The sequence below is a fragment of the Lepisma saccharinum genome, chromosome 3 (genome assembly GCF_977018435.1).
Source record: "Lepisma saccharinum chromosome 3, izLepSacc3.1, whole genome shotgun sequence".
In the NCBI taxonomy this organism is placed as follows: Eukaryota; Metazoa; Arthropoda; class Insecta; order Zygentoma; family Lepismatidae; genus Lepisma; species Lepisma saccharinum.
The window spans coordinates 13832166-13852479 of record NC_139231.1 but is presented as its reverse complement, the minus strand read 5'-3'; the positions used below and the strand labels follow the sequence as shown (position 1 = coordinate 13852479).

At 39.6% G+C, this 20314-nt stretch overlaps 1 protein-coding gene across 1 annotated transcript in view; it reads left to right on the top strand.

Annotated features, from left to right (window-relative positions):
* LOC145984919 (intraflagellar transport protein 81 homolog) overlaps positions 1 to 20314 on the top strand; it is a 106603-nt gene that overhangs the window by 63161 nt on the left and 23128 nt on the right. The window contains exons 8-10 of the mRNA XM_083118317.1: positions 798 to 983; positions 8211 to 8417; positions 11873 to 12062. Of these exons, the coding sequence (XP_082974443.1) occupies positions 798 to 983; positions 8211 to 8417; positions 11873 to 12062 (583 nt within the window). The remainder of the gene's footprint in view (positions 1 to 797; positions 984 to 8210; positions 8418 to 11872; positions 12063 to 20314) is intronic.

Below are 20314 nucleotides of genomic sequence, written 5' to 3'. Positions count from 1 at the left end.
AAAATAACATGCCGAGTTCTATGCGTGCGGGAAGGTCTCCGTGTTCTCCGAGCTTGTTTTCAAAACACCAGCAAGGACAGCCTTTGAAAAGGGAGTGAGAAACAGATTCTACTCAACATTCATGTAACGTTCTGTCAGTGGTATCCTGAGAAACCAGTAAATGAAGTGGTTAAGTTAGTATCCCAGTGCAATGGTGTGTCAGTGTCTGCAGTTTTAAGGGTTATGAAAGAGAGAATGACCGGGAGAGTAACAATGTATGCGGCTGCATATTCGTCTGATGTTTTGAGAGTGGGTTCTCACATTCAGAGGCTGGTATATAAAATGATTAGGTGCTGCGAACTATGGGTGTAACAGCAGATGATTGCAATCATGAATCAGCTGACGCAGAGTGATACATCGAATTGCTGAGACGTTTGTTTACAGAAGGTCTCAGGGTTGGTGATTTACACTTTAGTTTAAAAGGACAGTGAAGGTATAATTTTAGGTATATTTTTCAGAAAAGTGTGCTAAAATAATAACTCAAATTTTGGGTGAAAATAACACACAAAAAAAAAAGAAAATTGAAAAAAATATCGAAAAATCAAGGTCCCTAGATATGTAGTAACCACAAGTAGGTTAATAGAAGGTATATTAATGTTGTGTTATGCTACGTTATTTATTGAACAGCCCTTGTATAATGCAGGACAAACTCCACAAATAGCAGAAATACCTTACACAAAAACATACACAGTTGATTTTTAGTTCTGTTTTAATAGCTGATTTCTTAGTCTTTCAGTGCCATTCTTATTATGTTATAGATTCAAAGTTTAAATGCGGAAGTAAATCAGATCAGAGAGAGGCGATTGGCCAGCATGAATCCTGCCGAAGACAAACTGGAGCCCTTCCGGAAGCAAGCTGCCATTATTGCTGGCAGGAAGGAGACCACAGCTGAAAAGCTTTCAGATTTCAGGAGGGAACTTGCCAGCCTTGAAGAAGATTTGCAGGTGAGGATGGGATTACAGTAGATATGAACTCATTTCTTGTTTTTTCGTTACATTTTTCGTATACCAGGAAAATTGTAGTCATCTCTCAGCAATATCACACAAAATGTTGTTAGTTGAGTTGTTGTTTAAATTTCACTTTATGCACAGATAGGCTAATCGGGACTGAACCTACAGTTTTAGTGGAATCCAAACCACTATGTGCCTCCAACAAGCATCAAACCTCGGACCCCTTGATTTTGTCCACCTTCTGCCAGCTGGCGACCTGCAGAATGTGTTCCATTGTTTCCTTCTTGACATTCAGCAGGAAGGGTGGGATGCGGTGACTGGGAACAAACTCCAAGCTATTAAACCCACCATAGCTGCATGACATTCCTTATCCCGTCCCTCTTGTCGGGAAGAAGTTCTTCTCACTTGACTGCGAATTGGACACAGCCGTTTAACCCATGCTCACTTGATGCAAGGACTGGACCCTCCAATGTGCCGTGTTTGTAATGTCATTTTTAAGTATTCAACATATTCTTGTTGAATGTGCCGATTTAGCTTCCCTCAGGCGGACTTTTAACCTTTTCAGTCCCAAGCATCTCGATCGAGATACCCAAAAGTAAGCCTCACGGTCTCAAGCATCTCGATCGAGACACTGTGTCAAGGTCGTAGTTTTTACGTTATAACGTTTCTATTTTTGGCTATAATTTCGATTATTTTTTTTTATATATATTGTTCCTAACACATGTATTTAACAGAAATGTTTTTTTTTTTTCATTTTTTTTTTTGTCTTCATGAAAATGGAGGGGAAAAGGTGGGAAAAGGGACTTCTCTTTTGCGTCTCTTTTCAAGGGAAAATTTTTGCCGACAAAGGAAGACCGGCTTTGTTGTTCTAAAGCAATGCTTTTCACTCCCGCCTGTGAACTGCATTCGAAGGAAGCTTGTTTATCAGTATCCGATGTCAAAATGAAAGTTTTCCGTGAGGGCGCAAGCAGGGGGTGGAGGGTGGGGGGAGGGGGAAGACTGGTTGTTGAATCTGCGTTGTGAGAATGGAATTTCGAAGCGTGCTGAAGGAAACCTTTGTTTTTTTAGCACAAGTGTCCACAAGTTGCGACAGGGGTTACCCTGCATTGTCTAAAAATAGAATTTCAAGCAGCTGCAAGAATCGGCGCTCATTTTCCACTGCATTCTAGCTTTTCGTCCATGACTGTTGTGCGTAGATGTCGTTTTGTGCCCAAGTGTGAGGACATTTTTTGGGTGGTGAAAATTTTTTAAAATAATTTTTGGGGGTTTCCTCCCTTCCCCCTCCATATATACGGCAAATTTGCATAAATTTTGCATTTTGTGCATTTTGACTTTTTTTTCGGGGGGACACCATTTTTTTTTTTTAAGAAAAGTATTTTTGAGGGGATTTCCCCCTTTCCCCCTCCATATGTATGCCGAATGTGCATAAATTATATATCGTCTGAATCTGTGATTCATTCTGCATACAACGGTATATCTTTCATATCTCTAGGGCATTTAGTTTCTGAGGTATAGTCATTTCAAGGTACCGCTACATTTTGAAGCTTGAATCAGTGGCATGCAGACCATTCCTTTTGGGGATACAACTCAAGTTACATTGGTCATACGACAATGATGCAAATATTTTTCTGTTTCTTACATGCCAGCGATAATTTCTATGTGCATTTTGAACTTTTCATATCCTTTTTTTTCGGGGGGGGGGGGGGGCATTTTTTAAAAAAAAAGTATTTTCAGGGGATTTCCCCCCTTTCCCCCTCCATATATACGCCGAATGTGCATAAATTATATATCGTCTGAATCTGTGATTCATTCTGCGTACAACAGTATATCATTCATATCTCCAGGGCAAATAGTCTCTGAGCTAAAGTCATTTCAAGGTACCGCTGCATTTTGAAGCTTGAATCAGTGGCGTGTTACATTGGTCATATGATAATAATGCAAATTTTTTTGTGTTCCTTACATGTCAGCGATCATTTCCATGTGCATGTTGGCACTGTCATGTACTTTTTTCTTGGGGGGAGGGTGGGGGAACCAAATTTTTTTTCCGAAATTTTGGAATTTTGAGAATTGCCCCCTCCCCCCACCACATATACGCCGAATTTGCATAAATTTCATGTAGTCTGAATCTCTAGTTAATTCTGCATACAACGGTATATCACTCATCTCTCTAGGGCAATTAGTCTCCGATCTACACTCTTTTAATTGAAACTCTGCATTTTGCTCAAAATCGGCTCGGGACAGAGAGGCTTACATGTGAAAATGGCCTTGGGACTGAAAAGGTTAATGTTCCCAACGGTTTGTCATTGCTGTTGGGAGATGACAACAGTGTTTTATCAAATGTTTTTAGCTTTTTGCAAAGAACTGGACTCTTCCACTGTCTTTTAGTTTATTTTTACTTTTTAATGTGTTATGTTTGTCTTGTGCAGGTCCTTTTACAACTTTGCCCTTTTAACTTTTCTCAAGGACCTTCTTACAATCCTTCTTTTAACCTTTAAGTAAGAATTTTTAGTTAAGGGGATATATTGAAGGGTGCAAAATGGTCATATGTTCCGATGCACCCAACAATTTTAATTCAATGAATCACTACACCACTTGAGAGGCACAAGATGTTGTGAATGGTATATTATAAGACTTGGTGAGGTTCAAGGTAAGAGGGCATAAAAAGAGCCCAGCTGAGCAAATTGGTCAAATAATTTTGCTGTCAAACATTTATTATGGACAAATGTTCACAGTAACTAGTCAACAAGGCCTGACTGCCACATGGGGAACCTGGCATTTGTGGTTTCAGGTGGAAATTTTTCCAGTAATTTCACTGGATTCTCTGTGGGATTATCCCAGCCTGTAATAAATGGGTTCCTATAGGTAACACTGGGAAGTAAAGGCAGCAGGAGCATGGTGCTCATCATGTCATTCCTCAAACGACTGATATTGTGAATGTGTGGGATCTTATCTCCACATCGCTCCATATGTCATCACAGTATGCCGCAATGTGTAGGGCGTGGTTTAACCTTTTCTACCTGTAACAGGGGCATGTCAATTCAGAGTGTCACTGCAGATCCATTAAGGCTACAAGGGACAGTTTCGCACCAGGTGGACATTTCTTTCAATAATGTCGAAATGTGAACTTCTACTGAAAAAAGTTACGTAGCCAAAGAGAGCATGAATTTACCCCCATGTTGGAAATGGAAGCAGTTTTTTCAGTTGATATTAAGCCAGATCTGTGAAAAATATGACGAATAAGTATTTACAGAATCCCATATGTTCCTTATGGAGAGGCAACTTTTAGTTACGTCTAATCAATTGGACATTTCGAATTTTCCAACCGGTGACAACATTTTGAGCCTGCTCTCTTTCCATAAATATGTTTTTCTATGCAATCGGAAATTTGATATTCCCCAGAGAACAAATAAAATAATACTCCCATAAGCGTAATATATTTCTCCAATGCACGACTCCTCTCTGTAGCAGTGTTGCCAAACTTGATGCATATAAAAGAGCCAAATTTCACCTTAAATGGAGTTAAAACTGACTTAAGGAGCTAGATTTTTGAAGGCTCGATAAAGTGCCTCTTAGGATAATGTTAAGTATGGGGGGGGGGGTTGCTGCTGTTACCATTAACTTTAAAGTGATGCCAATTTATTCTTAGTTTTCACAGTCTAGATCTGGTGGCATCACTCATCTTAGTAATCCACTGATTGTCATATGAAATCAAAAGTAAAGTATTCTCGGATAACAATATTATGTCATCTTCATGTCAGCCATGGTGCTATAAAAAGTAGCTGGGGTGACGCAGCCAATATAACAATATCACATGCAAAATGTATATTTATGGCAAAAGTTGGTTTATGTGTGCCAGAGCCAACGAGTGCACGAAAGAGCTAGATCTGGTTCCAAAAGAGCTGAGTTGGCAACAGTGCTCACAGCACTATGAACCATTGTGCACGTGGAGCCATCATTTTGTTTATCTTGCTTTCATTTGTGGCAGTTTCATGGCATTATGTTTATTATTGCTACCAGAGGTCAATAAAATCAGTTATGCAATGATGTAAGAAGGAAGCCTCTGTGCAACCTTGGAGCCTTCAGGCAGCGCATTTTAAACTGTAACCCAGGGAGAGGAAGTGGTATTTCCTCCAGTTAGACACTTTGTTAAGACGTCCAAGCAACCACGATATGGAGGAGAAGGTTAAGTACATTCCATAATGATTTTAAGTTCCAAACTTGCACTCTTGCATTATTATATTTATTTTATGAACTTTCTCTTCCATACTACGTGGAGTAGTTTTGATTATCTTTAAAGAGGCAAGAGACCAATTTAGTTCATTTTTAGTTCAGTTGAATGAATATCCATCAAACTGACCAAAGTGATAAGAGACAATTTTTTTTCTTTCAACTAGTTTATCTAACAAACTATATTTATGTAGTCTTATGGTGCTTGCATGTTATGTAAATAAACTTGCTTCAACTGGACCAGTTTTATATCTGTGCATTTGTATAGCATAGCTGCTTCATAGCAAATAAGTAGACCTTTCAGGCATCAATCTTCCACTGCGCTCTCAATTCAAGGTTTGTATGCATTAAACGAACCAGTTTAACATGCATAGCCCGCAGATAGGAGAGCCTCATGGAAACCCTCCCTCATGCCCTTAATGATGGAGACTCGAGGGCACATCAGCGGCGTATACTCTGGGTCACCTAGGTAATCTGAGATGACCCGGCTATAATTTTTTAAAAAGTTGTTTTTTATTTCTTCGCAATATTCTTCCGAACCAATCTTTGAATCACATATTTCTTTGCTTCCAGCGCGCGAATGTTTTCAACCGTTTGCCGCGGAATGTCCGTGAGGCTTTTTCTCCAGCTGGTGGAATCTGGTGACGTCAGGGTGAGATTCCACCGGCTCCCTTTAAAACCCTTGACGGGAGGGGAAGGAAACACTGCTTCTCAGGCGCGGTTATTCCGTGGCAAGGGTAAGCTCCTTCTGGAAAGAGTCCATCGGTCGCACTCTCCACCCCAGAGCCTTTGCCGTTCCCTTGGCTGGCACCCTCTTCTGCCATTCTTCCCCGATGGCCTTTGTATCGTAGGAGCTGTGTTGTTTACGACAGGGAAATTTATCAGGAAACAGGTTTTGGGTTCACAAATTACGTACTGAAAAGGAAAGAAGAGAAAATACATCTGAAAATGCGCGAGAAACAGAGAAATCTGAACAACATTTGCGAACCAATTCTATGAAAATTCTCATTTTACGTTTGCTTCTGTCTTCCTGATCTCTGCTATTTCAACAGATATTGTCAAAGGAAAAAAAAAACTATTACACCGACCTCCATTGCGGAGTGTTAGCACAGCTCCCTACGACACCAGAGCTCCAGGGTTCGAATACCGGTCTAGGCATGGGTGTTCTTTGTAAATGTCCCTTCATCAATTTCATATCATCACTCGTAGTGATTAGCCAAAAGTGGCAGAAAAGCGACGTCAAATAACAGTTTAATCAATCGATTAATGAAGTAATTAAACTATTTATATGCTTACTTTTTCATTTTTGTATTTTAAAATGCGTGATTACTTTCTTTGTAGCCTTCAAAACCAGTGAGAGTACTTCTTTCACAGAAATGAATAATTTTTAAAAGGGAAAGCTAAAAAAAAAAAGGTAAAGTGTTCCCCTGTGCTTAGCACCACGCCATGAAGGCGTATAGGGGATGTGGGGGTAACGCCCCACACTTTCTTGATCCGGTCATGAGTGGGGGTGATGTGATCAGCATCACGCCCCTGACCGCCTTTACCCCCCAGGGTTTCCCCCAGGTACCCATGTTATTCGACGCTGGGTGGCTATCAGAAATAAATTATATATATATATGTACACATATATTAGGTAATTTAAGTTGCTTTCCCCCCCCTTTAGATTAACAATGATCATAATGATAAAAGATGTTTGAATGTAAAATATATAAACAAAAAACGCAATGATTCCAACTTATAGAACCTCGCGCATCGCAGGGAATATAAAGCTGGGAAAGGGAATTTTTCAACATCCATAGGGAATTTAATTCTGTGTCAAGCAGGAAGGAACCACAATAGAAGATTGGCGCAGGGAATTGAAAGCGTGTTGTAACGATTCGAGAATTTAATATTTGTTTAGCTGTTAGTGGTTTAGTATTTGTGCTAGTGCTGTGTTCACTGAAGTTAAAGGCAATGAATGGATATAATACAATATTTGCGTGCGAAAATATTTGGAACGGGATCTTTTCCGGAGAAATTTCAAATAGTTAATGTAGGTAGGTCAGTAGCATCTCTTGTACCATAGATCTTGAACTTAAACTTCCGTATATAGAAACAAAAATCGGGAATGCACGAGTGACTGGGTACTGGGGTAACTTGAATTTTACACTTAAATTAATATTGAGGGTTTTTATTTCACTACCGCATTCCTTTCATATTCTTTGTTACAGGTTTTTTCTTGTAGATTTATTATATTCTCTTGTTTTATCATTTGAAATTCTAAACGTAGATTAACTGCAAGTGCAATCACAACAATTATTCGACAGTGGTCGCAACAATAAGGTAAAATTTTTCACACATATATTCATAAATCCTGTATGGATGTTGAGGTAAATTTGCAGGGAGACTTCAGGAGTGGGTGGATGAATTAAGTGTCGGAGATTACCCACTAGTTAAAACCAGCATACGCCACTGGGGCACATCCTTGGGCAATATAAGATTCTAAGACACACTAGAAGTTAATACATGTAGTGTCAAGACATGAAACATAATGTGAATTGTATTTGTTTCACAACATGTCAGAAAAACAAACAACTTCACAAAATACTGCAAATGCAATATGGAAAAATTAACTTCTAAATAACTGTTATTTAAGCTAGGAAATTTGTTAACATGAAGAATAATAGTCTTATCAATTTTCCATTTAACCACACTTGCCATGTTTAATTAGCAGAAAAACAAAATACTTACCATGGGAAAGTACCATCAATCATGATTTAAAAAGTTGGAACATTGGTGTTTTATAACATTTAGCCATAGCAGATACATTCGTCTTGTGTTTATTCATAATAAATTAGCAGGAAAATATGGTTCAAGGATTTGAACCTTTGAGCATTTACAAAAACAAAGGAATGGCCAAATCTACAAAAAATTGTATTTTGTGGTCATCACCAATTCAGAGTAATAGTTATTATAAAAGTTTATTTCTGACATGTGATTAATTATTTTCAGGAAAAGCAGGCGCAGCTGAATGAATTTGCAGGCGAAACGGTCCTACGGGGAGAAGAATTCAAGAGATATGTGAACAAGCTCCGTGGAAGAAGCACATTGTACAAAAGGAAGAAGGCAGAGCTGTCGGCACTGAAAGCAGAAACAGGGGTTCTACAACGCACCATCGAGTTGCTGGAGAGCAGAAACGATGCTGTTAGCAACATGCTGGTAGGCATTCTTTTTGCAAATATGATAGCTGTGATGATGAAAGTGTTGAAATGTTAAGAGAAATTATTTGAGTAGTGTGACTGCTGCTACAATAGCTAGATCATTTCTGTTAGCTGAACTTCACTGGAACATCTTTTATCCTGTCATTTTATACCAATGGATGTTATGAAATGTTCAGTTTAGTTTTGATTTTTACTTTTGCATTGTATTTCGTACCACATGCTAGTAGCAAGTAAATTTGTGTCAAAAAAGTTAAAATTAAAGAATAATATGGAAAATACCTTCTACCTTCTAACTAAATTGTATATAATACTTGAATTTTTATGGAAATGGCAATGTAAACATATGTGGCATTCCATGTCAAAAGTGTCCCTGAATCTCAATTTTTAAAATTAAATGCAGTGCTGTAACTTGTGTGAACAATATAAATTGTCATTTGCATAAAATTTCAAGTATTATATACAATTTAGTTAGAAGGTAGAAGGCATTTTACATATTGTTTGTTTATTTTAACTTTTTGATTTACTTTTGTTTTCTGGGCAAAAAGAAACCTTCCTCCAGACAACAACCAATGAAACCCACCCAAGCCTCCTCCAATTTTGCCCTCCTACCTACCAACCACTCCCTGGAAAGGTGCACCACCTCTGACAGCTCATTCCGAGATGACTTTCACAACAAACCAAACCTCAGCCCCTCCCAAAAAAATGCTCTTTTAGACTATCACATCAAAATCCTCCCGGTCCACCACAGTGATCTTGATCTAGATTACCTGGCAGAAGCCACTCGCCAGATGGCTGACCTTTCTACCTACAAAACCACCATGGTTGACCTATCAACCACACACCTCAACAAAATCCAGGACTTCATCCATACCCGAGGCTGCCGTGAGGGCCTGACAGCCTCTACCACAGTCATGCTCATCCCAGACAAGTCCCACACTCCCATTTTTACCTGCTGCCGAAAATTCACAAACCTGGCAACCGTGACAGTCTCATCGTGTCCAGCTACAACTCACCCACTGAAAGAATTTCAGCCTTTGTCGACTTCCACCTCCAGCCTCTTGTAAAATCTCTGCCCTCCTACATCTGTGATACTAACAACTTCCTTCAGAAAAGCAACATCCTCCCACCATTGCCCTTAACACCATCCTTGCCACGTAACTTCCCTCTCCATCAACATACCTCACTCCCATGGCCCCCACTCCATGGAATCGTACCTCAACAATAGACCATAAGCCTACAACCCCAGTACTACTTTCCTGAGCCACCTAGCCCACCTTGTCCTCATATGCAACAACTTTACCTTCGAGGAAAAGCATTACCTTGAAATCCCATGCACAGCCTTGTGCACCAGAATGCCCCTATCCTGTGCCAACCTGTTCATGTGCAAATTCAAACAAGACACCCAACCCTGAAACCTCTCTGGCTCTGTTTCATCTATGGCATCTTCATGCTCTGGATACATGGAGAACCATCCCTGTCCACCTTGCTAGACCAACTAAACCATTTCTGCTCCGTCAAGTTCACCTTGACCCACTCCACCTACTAAATCACCTTCCTGGATGTAGATGTGCACATTAAGGAAGGCCATTTAGAAACTTCTATCCACATCAAACCCACCAACCGTATGTAATATTTACACTTCTCCATCTTCCATCCATTTCACACCAAGAAAGCCATCTCATTCTCGTTGGCCCTTGGGGGACAATGCCTCAACACTTCACCCACCTCCCTACAGAACTACAACCTTCACCTACACCAAGCCTTGGTCAACCATGGATACCCTTCCACCATGGTCACCAAACAAATATCCCAAGCTGCTTCATACACCTCCATCAAGAAACCTGCCACCAACCCTCCTGTACTTGTCACCCGATATCACCCCCACCTCAACAAAATCAGACACACTTTACGTTCCCTCCTTCCCATCCTCCACACTGTGATCCTGACACCACAAACATGTTCCCCGACAAGCCCAGAGTTGTTTTCAACTCCCCCCCCCCAACCTCCAAAACAACCTGATCCACCATAACCACCCAAGGTGCAAAACCTGTCCCATTTTTGTCACCCTCCAGATCCACACTGCCAGTGTGAAATTCACCCTAAGGAACCTGTCATACCTCTAATCTAATTTATATCCTCATCTGCAACATCTGTGGTGGCTTCTAACTGGGGAAACATCCACACCCCTCAACCTCCGAATCAACAATCACCCAAAACTCGGACTTCGCTGTTGCCATGCATACCAACTACCATAATATCCCCTTCAATGGCTGCTTCTAGATAGCATTCATCCACCCTTACTCTAATCCACAAACACCTCAGTTCGTAACAGAGGGGAGAGGAGGGCCTACATATTAGCCATGAGTGCAACCCCCCCCCCAGCCCTCATGCCCCATCCTCACTCGTCACCTCCATCACCACCCTTCGCCTCCTCCTACATTGCACCCTCTCCCACACCCACAAAACACACAGACAAATGACCCCTTCTGTCCGGCTATCTGCTCCCCTCTGAACTTGTTTCTGAGAGGGTGAAGGTCACGTTCCTACAAACAAAAGCTCTGGGGATTCCCGCTGCCCTCTCTAATCTGCCGTCGGCACATCTGTTAACCACAAAAACAATATTTTCAAGAAGAAAATGGGGACGAGTCATCTTTTGGAATTTCTTATGTAGCAACCACTTTGGTCTTTCTTGGAAAGATTTATGTTAAATTTTTGGAAACCTGACTTCGAATTATCCAAATTTAACCTTCAAAATTCAAACTAAGTAGTCATTTTTAACATTGTTTTAGATAGGGGTTTCAAGGGGAATGTGCTTTTGTTCGAATTATCCAAGTTTGAATTAAAGAGAGTGCACTGTATCTCATACCATAAACAAAAGCCATGCCAGAAAATGTAAGTACATAGAAAATTTAAGCACATATAGGTACATACACATACACAACACAGGTGCCTACCTCTCCCCCTTCTTGTACTCATCTATTTTTGTTTCCTCTAATCCCCTCTCTCTTTTACCCCCCCCCTCTCATTTGTTCTGCTTCTCCTCACTCATTTCTACTTAACTCAGGTTTTTTTTTACCAGATTCTCTTTATTTCTAAATAATTCCCATAACTCTTCCTTCCAATCTCCTTCTCTTCTACTTCCATATTCTTCTTATACTTTTCGTGTCACTATTTATTTATTAATACCAATGATTTTGGAATGAGGATGGGACAGCATTTACAGGAAGGAAACCCCATACAGTGCACAACAAAATATGGCATCAATCTTTCAAAAAGCATAAATATATATATTTTTTTTAAATTTCTGGGGTTTGGGCAAGTAATTTTTAGGTAGTTAATTGCTCACTTTTGATGCCACCATGGAAATTTGATATTGTATGCCACATTTGAATGTAGTCTTTATTGCTTATGCTCTGCAAAATAAGACTAAGGAACACCATTGGTTGTTTTCAGTCTGCTATGGAGGCTCAGCATGGGGTCTCAGGATTCCGGGACACAGAGGACCTCTTGGAGAAAATTTCAGGGGACAAGGCAAACATAGATCAGGAAAAGGGGAAGACTCTTGAAGAGATGTCCACGCTAGTTCTCCAATTGTCGCAGAACATTGCCAGCCGGAAAGCTCAGTTGGCACCTTTGATTAAAGGTTAGACATGTCTTTTAGTACCCCTGTACTCCTGCATTTTAGCTAAGGTTATTCATACAGCAGTAGTAGCATACTGCTGAAATTTTGCTATTGGTAATTAAATGTGGATTTTCTTTCCAAATGTTAGGGAGATTTCACCCTGAAACTACAAGCAACATGTGACACATGTCACTTGAGGATTTCACCAATTAAACTTGGTCTCGTGCCTCTACAGTCTGAAATGTTGCTGTTGATTGGCTTGTTCCCAAGGAACATGTATCGCTTGTTGCTAAACGTTGCTGTTGATTTGCTTGTTCCCAATGAACATGTGTCGCTTGTTACTTTAGATTTTGCAACAAGCAACACATGACATGAGAATTTCACGCTGAAGTGACATGTGGCAAGCGACACATGATTATCTGCTATTTCATGTGATGCTGTCATCAGGTGATGATACAGGTAAGAGTAACTCATGGCAGAACAGCCCTTGAGTGCCAGGACCTACCTACTGACTGCCGGCCTCAACCCCACCTGCCGAGGTGGTAGATCATCCAACCAGTTATGGGGTGACGTGTGGTCAGCATGACAAACCCCCAGTCGTTGTTGTAGGTTTTCAGGTTTCCGGGTTACGCTACTCATTCGTAGCTCCCCAATTTCCTCACAATGCCAGGTGGCCACCTGTCTCATACTCCGGCCGAAACTCTGGAGAAAAGTTATTACGCTCTTCCCAGGAGAGTCAAACCTGCGTGTGTCCCATAGCCAGAGCTCAAACACGATGCGTTAGATTGCACGGCCACGATCCGGGACCATGATACCGATATAATTACACTAATCAGTTTATTAGTCACCAGAAGAAAACGTAAGAAGAGGCATTGCTATTTGTAGAATTTGTGCAAGTTATTGGAAGTCGGGAGAGGCATGTTGTCCATGAGAAAAGGAAGAAATCATGTGCAGTAACCTCAAACTGTATACGCTACACTTTTTGCTTTCCTTTCCAGCCTGGATAAAGCAAAGACCTAAACACAAGTGCAGTGCTTCTCAACCTTCATGAGACCATGGCCTGTTAAATTATTTTTTCAAAAGTCGATGCCTCGATCCCAAGAATTTTCCTCGTAAATACATTTCCAGTATTTAAAATGAATTAACCCTTGAAATTAAAGAATGATAAATAAACTCTTCAGGATGGCTACTCACTGGGATTTCCTTGAATTCCGGAAATTATGCGTGAAAATTAGTTCCGGGAATTATTCTCTCTGTAGACGTGAAAAATTGCAACTTTTATTAATCCAAATCCCATTCAATTTATACATATTTATTAATGCCCTGAAGCAAGTTTTTCACAGTTTAGCTTATACTTTTATCGAGTAAGGAAAAGAAAGCTGCGTAAAAATAAATCAGAATTTTCTCAATGTTTATTTTGTAGAACAATATATCTGACAAGCGGAAGATTATCGCAAGATAAGATATCTTGAAGTTGATTAGGTAAATTTGAAATTCTTATACAATTAACATTTTTTCATAGATTACTATATCCTGTAACATTTTGTGACTTGTGTTTGTAGATGCATTTCGAGTCTGAGTGTGCAAAATGGCAAATGGGACTCCCCGACGGCGCAGTGGTTGCATCGTTGCCTTGTAATCAAGGGGTCCCAGGTTCAATACCTGGTGAAGGCACAAAGTGGTTCGGATCCCACTTTAAACTGTAGGTCCAGTCCCGATTAGCCTTACTGTGCATAAAGTGGACTTAAAACACTAACTCAATCAATCAAGCAAAATTGCAAATGTAAACTCCGCACCTTAAATTAAATATATATACTGCTCAATTGATTTGAATTAGAATTTTTGGATACATTGGAAACGCACAAACCTTTACATTGTTAATATGCTAGTTTTGTGTGTTTGGGAGGGGGGGAGGCTGGGGTGGTAATACATAAAGTTGAAATAGAGAAAGCATCTGCTTGTACCCTTGAATTTTTGGGAAGTTCGGCTTGAAAACTGGGAATTATACTTGAATTTTATCATGGTGCTAGAGTGGCCACCCTGTTCTTGCATAATCATAAGGAGTAATAGTTCGATTACTTGTTGACATATTAAAATATGGATGGCGTAACGGTAATGTCATCGCATTATAATCAATTGATCCAAGGTTTGGTACCCGCCGGATGCACATGGTAACGTGGGTTTCACTTTAAAACTATATGTCCAGTCTCGATTAGTCTATTTGTGCATAAAGTGGACTTTAAAAAAGAAAGACTCTCAACTCATATGAAATTTGGATAAAGTTATTTGTCAATCACTTTCAGCAGAACCTCTCGCAACCCAGTATAATTGATACCAGTACCAGGCTGCGGCCTGGCGGTTGAGAAACTGCACATGAATACCCTACCATATTGGCTGATCTACTTTGGACTGACTTGCCTCTAGGCATTGGCTGTTTCAAAGAAAAACGGTCATGTCCTAAATGGCCAAAACATGATGATGAAGGTAAATTACGTTCGATAACTGCACCAACAAACTTGACAAAGCCATAAGAACATTGTATTTAAATCTTGACATATTGTACGTATTGATACTTTTATTTTATCAAGGAACTAGAGGTTTAAAAATGTTGTAAGGCCTCCGGTTGGTTTCTCTTCTAGAGTTTAAATATATAGCTTGTTGGGGTGAAGCATTCATTGTGCATGTGCAAGTAACAAACTGAGGCTATATGATGTGCGGTATTGAGAAAACGGCCCAGTCCAAGTGACATGCGAGCGACACATGACATGTGCAGCTTGTTGTGTCACTTCAGTTCCAAAGCTTCAATTGATTACTGAGGGTTAGCTCCCAAGTGACATGTGTCGCTTGTCGTGTCAATGCGAAATCTCCCTTATGCCATTTCTGATGTATGAATGTCAGTCCAACCAGAACCAGTGAACCGGTAAGTAATCTGATGTTTAAAATCATTCCAATACTAATTGCATTCTATTATTGCTGAAATGAGTGACTGGAACTGTCTTACGTATCATTTATATTTAATACAGTAAAATCCTGTATTTCTCACATGTAAGGCAATAACATAGAAATTGAAAGTTTTACATTATATTTTCTTGTAATGTTCTGAAAACTCTCGCATTTTATTCTTATCTTGTGTGTATGAATAACAGCTTCTCTACCAATACAAAAATCTGTCAGAATATGTAAAACTATCTAGTAGATTTCTGTATTTACGGTTGCATAAGTTGGCTGCATTTTAGCACATACCTATTGCTGATCTACATATATTTTCAACTTTGGGTTAGTGCATGTATAACCTTAAGAAGAATGAGTCTTTGGGGTCCACGTGCAGTCACTTATGAGCCACTGCGAAGGCCTTTCCCCCATCTGCCTGCGAACTGAGGCCATTGTCAAACTTTCTCCTCCATTAGTAATCTTGCTTGTGTGGTAAGCATGCACAGAGATATTGAATTTTCATTTGCCGAGAAATTTCTGTAAGTTTTAGGCTGACAGAGGGCAGTAAACCGCTCCGCTTCACTGGTGCTAGTGTGTATAGGAGGCGCCATCTTTAAAATTAAACAAATGGCATTTTGAAGCTCACTTGATCAGGTTGCAACCTTGAGGTCGTTTTGTAAATAACAGTTGATACCTCATGTGAATTTGAGCTGTTTATAGTCTGTCCTGTAATTTTTGTCAGACTTCAAGGTTTTCATTTGATCCTCGCTCATAATTTTATAATTGGAATTCTAGAAGTGCAATTATTTGATGTGATTCGATTTTTTTGGCTTTTATGCCACTTTCGTGATGATGAGGGTGAATGATAATGTGATGAATGATGATTGGACACTCACTAAGAACACATATGCTAAGGCTAGGATTCAAACCCAGGATCCCTGTCATGGTAGCATGCTGTGCTAACCACTCTGCCACTGGAGTGCACTTCGGGTTCTATTAAATGATATATCAGAATCACTGGTTGGAAATATCGAATTACTTTTAACAAAGCATAACAGGTATTTTTGTTTTGAGGAACTGTAACTACAGAGAGGCCCCAAAAAATGTATACACACTTCAGTGATCAACAAGACTCAGACAAAATGGCAGAAGCATGATTGTGGCTACAGCACAAGATCATTTTGAAGTGATGTTTTAAATTTGAGAATGTGTACAAAGTATGATGACACAGGAGGCATGGGTTTGCAACAGAAAGATATGGTACGTGGCAGAAAACCAATTGCATTGGCAGTGCTTCTGGAAGTAATTGAAATCATGAGCAGCAATCATCAAATATTTTTTCCAAAGTTGCTTCAGCAGTAGTTTGTCAAAATCAGAAGTGTCTGGATGCTAATAGTGACCATTTTGAGCACCTGTTGTAATTGTAGAAGTCTATCTATCCCTTGATGTCTAAATAAATTTTAGTAGGGATGGAACAGATTAATCAGTACTCTATCAGTATTGGCCGGTATAGGCATATTTGTGTATCGGTTTATTGTTAAAATTACTGATTATTATACTGATCCGATATATCTATAAATATCTAAAAATTTAATGCAATATTGTGCCATTTTGTTATAACACTGGTCAACAAGATTTTGCTTACGAGGGTCACTATTTATATTTTGAGCCTTGGCAACACTGATTGAAGTTAGGCACGATTTGACGTTTGCACGGAATCGTCTGGCATTATTGACCATAACGTAATTCAAATGTTTTGTCAATAGCTTCATTTGTGTTGTTTATGTTGCCTTGAAGATTGCTCGACAACAATAAAATGGAATTAACTCGTGAACATTTTCGTGCGATGATTTTTTATGATTTTCGACGTGGATTATCAAGACAAGAGTGCATCGATCAACTTACTTCCACATTTGGCGATGAAGCCCCATCCTTTGCCACTGTGAAACGCTGGTATAACGAATTTAATCGTGGCCGCCATTCGCTCACCGACGAGGTTCGCGAAGGCCGTCCAAAATCAGTTGTTGTTCAAGAAAACATTGATGCTGTGCAAAACCTAATACTGCAAGATCGTCATGTGACATACTGTAAGATTGAGGCAACCATAGGCATTAGTTCCACAAGCATATATAAAATATTACATGATCATTTAGCTGTGAGAAAGGTATGTTCTCGTTGGATCCCACACAGTTTGACAAAAACTCAAAAAGACGCTCGCGTCAATTGGTGCAAACAAATGCTCAATAAATACAATCGTGGTGCTTCAAAAGACGTGTGAGTCATTCCATGCGAAATCAACACAGCCTAAAACCTGACCATCTCCGATCTTCATGAAATTTGGGGAGTTGAAACTATGCATAAAACTTAGTAACTATGAAAATTTTTAGTCTTGTGCGTCTTGTAATGGTTAAATTATTCAAGGTCAAAGTTAGCATAAATTGCCCTTTTTGAGCCCGCTTAGCTATACTAAATGTGCTGTAACTCCGCCACTATTTCGCCTAGAGGGCTCAAATAAAGCTTATTGTACAGGGAATTGAACACGCTTTCCAGTGATATATAACAAGCCCACCTTTCGATAAAAATATAATTTTGTCACGTGACCTTGACTTTGACCTTGAATATCTCAAAACTTGTCATCACCAAAAATCCTGAAAAAAATATATTTGGTCCCTCATGCCATACTCTAAAACATATCAAAAAATCATTCTGGGACTGCCATGGGATCAGAAGATACAAAATAATATGTTTAACTATGTGATTGATAAAAGCCTCATTACATGAACTATGACGAGTCAAAAGTCCTTTAACACCCCCTACAAAATGAATAGGAGTTATCCTGGTCATGAAAGAAATAGGTTAGGCACAGGGAGATCCCTAGCTGTGTGTGTCAAGCGCAGATCCAGCATATTGTTGACCGCCATATTGAATTCAACGCAAAAATTTCAAAGGAAATGGGGTGATGTGATATATCAAATTTAATCGTTGACGTCTCTCACACTCACATAGAACATTTGGCAATGTAGCAGGTGCAACATCATCGCAAGCAGCAACTATGCTATCTCTCAGATGGTCAATATCAGGGACTTTTAGTGCATGCACCATTCTCTCCAAATGTTTCTGAAGGTAAAAGTCCTCCTAAGATGTTAGATCTGGGGAATGTGCAGGCTTTTTAATAGATCTGCGTCTGCCCATCAATCTACCTAGAAATTTACTGTTACGAAATTGCCAAAATGTTCACATAGTGTGGTCACACACTGTCCTGGTTCAAAACTCTGGTGCCATATCCCGTAAGCAAGGATGAGAAACCTGTATACTTAACAAATCCAAGAAGCTCTCACCATTTATTGCTCCATTGTTGAATATGGACCAACCATTCCCGTTCTCCATACACTATAGCACATCATTAGCATACCAGCAACAACCATTCGGCTTAATACTTTGTTTTTAACACCTCGAAAAGGAGAAAATGGTTACAAGCATGCAGTAATAACTTTTTGCTGGTTAAAGATACTTTGGAAAAACCTTCACCGTTTCATTTCGCGAGAAGTTCTAGCCTGATTTGATATATCACATCATCCCGTTTCCTTTGAAATTTTTGCGTTGAATTCAATATGGCGGTCAACAATATGCCGGATCTGCGTTTGACACACACAGCTAGAGATCTCCCTGTGCCTAACTTATTTCTTTCATGACCAGGATAACTCGTTTTCATTTTGTAGGGGTGTTAAAGGACTTTTGACTTGTCATAGTTCATGTAATGAGGCTTTTATCAGTCACATTGTTACACATATTATTTTGTATCTCCTGAACCCATGGCAGTCCCAGAATGATTTTTTTTGATATGTTTTATAGTATGGCATGAGGGACCAAATATATTTTTTTCATGATTTTTAGTGATGACATGTTTTGAGATATTCAAGGTCAAATGCCAAGGTCACGTGACAAAATTATATTTTTATCGAAAAGTGGGCTTGCTATATACCACTGGAAAGCTTGTTCTATTCCCTGTACAATAAGTTTTATTTGAGCTTCCTAGGCTAAATAGGGGCGGAGTTATGGCACATTTAGTATAGCTAAGTGGGCTCAAAAAGGGCAATTTATGCGAACTTTGACCTTGAATAATTTAACAATTACAAGCTGCACAAGACTAAAAATGTTCACAGTTACTAAGTTCCATGTATAGTTTCAACTCCCCAAATTTTATGAAAATCGGAGATGGTCAGGTAAGAAATTGCACATACCTGTGTTGATTTGGCTGGAATGACTCGTATATAAGATTGTAACTGGTGACGAATCATGGATATATGCATATGAGCCGGAACGTAAACAGCAGTCGACTGTATGGGTGTTTCAAGATGAACCTAATCCAACAAAAGTTGTTCGCGCTCGAAGCACATCGAAACAAATGGTCACCTGTTTTTTCGGGAAAACTGGTCATGTGGCAACTGTGCCTTTAGAGGAACGTAGAACGGTCAACTCTGAATGGTACACAACAATTTGTTTGCCAGAGGTCTTCGGTCAAATACGGAAAACAAACAAACGCCGTCGGATCATTCTTCATCAAGACAATGCCAGCTGTTACACATCTCGTCTAACAACTGACTTTATGAACAGTCAAAAAATCGAATTGATGGGTCAGCCACCGTACAGTCCTGATTTGGCACCCAATGACTTCTTCTTGTTCCCGAATGTAAAGAATAAATTGCGTGGACAACGATTTTCGTCGGCGGAAGACTCCGTTGATGGGTTCAAAAACCATATTATGGAGGTGTCTCAAGAAGATTGGAAAAACTGCTTTGACAAATGGTTCGAACGAATGCAAAAGTGTATTGACCATAAAGGAGAATACTTCGAAAAACAATAAAGCAGTTTTCAATGCCAAATTCCTGTTTTTTCATTGTTAGGCTCAAAATATAAATAGTGACCCTCGTATCATTGTTTTGAGATGAATTCTTATAGATTTCGACCCACTAAACACGATTTTGTCAAAATATCAACATTTTGAAAGATATTAGCATGTTTTGTTCTCTCGCACTGCTGCCTTAGCCAGAGCAATATGGGTGTATTTACTCTTACAGTCGCTAGATGGAAGCACAGTTTCTGTTGATTTTAACTCGTGTAAAGGTTCGAAACTCTCCCTTCATGTCTACCCCTTCTGTGTGGTTTATCTATTTTTTGTGTGTGGGTTACCCCCACACCCCCTATATGCCTTCATGGCGTGGTGCTATGCACAGGGGAACACTTTACCTTTTTTTCTTTTGTTTTTATTGGTGCATAGTAAATTTGAAGAGTACAAGCGCTCACCTGAATTCCTACTTTGGCCTTGTGGTTGTGTGTTTCAA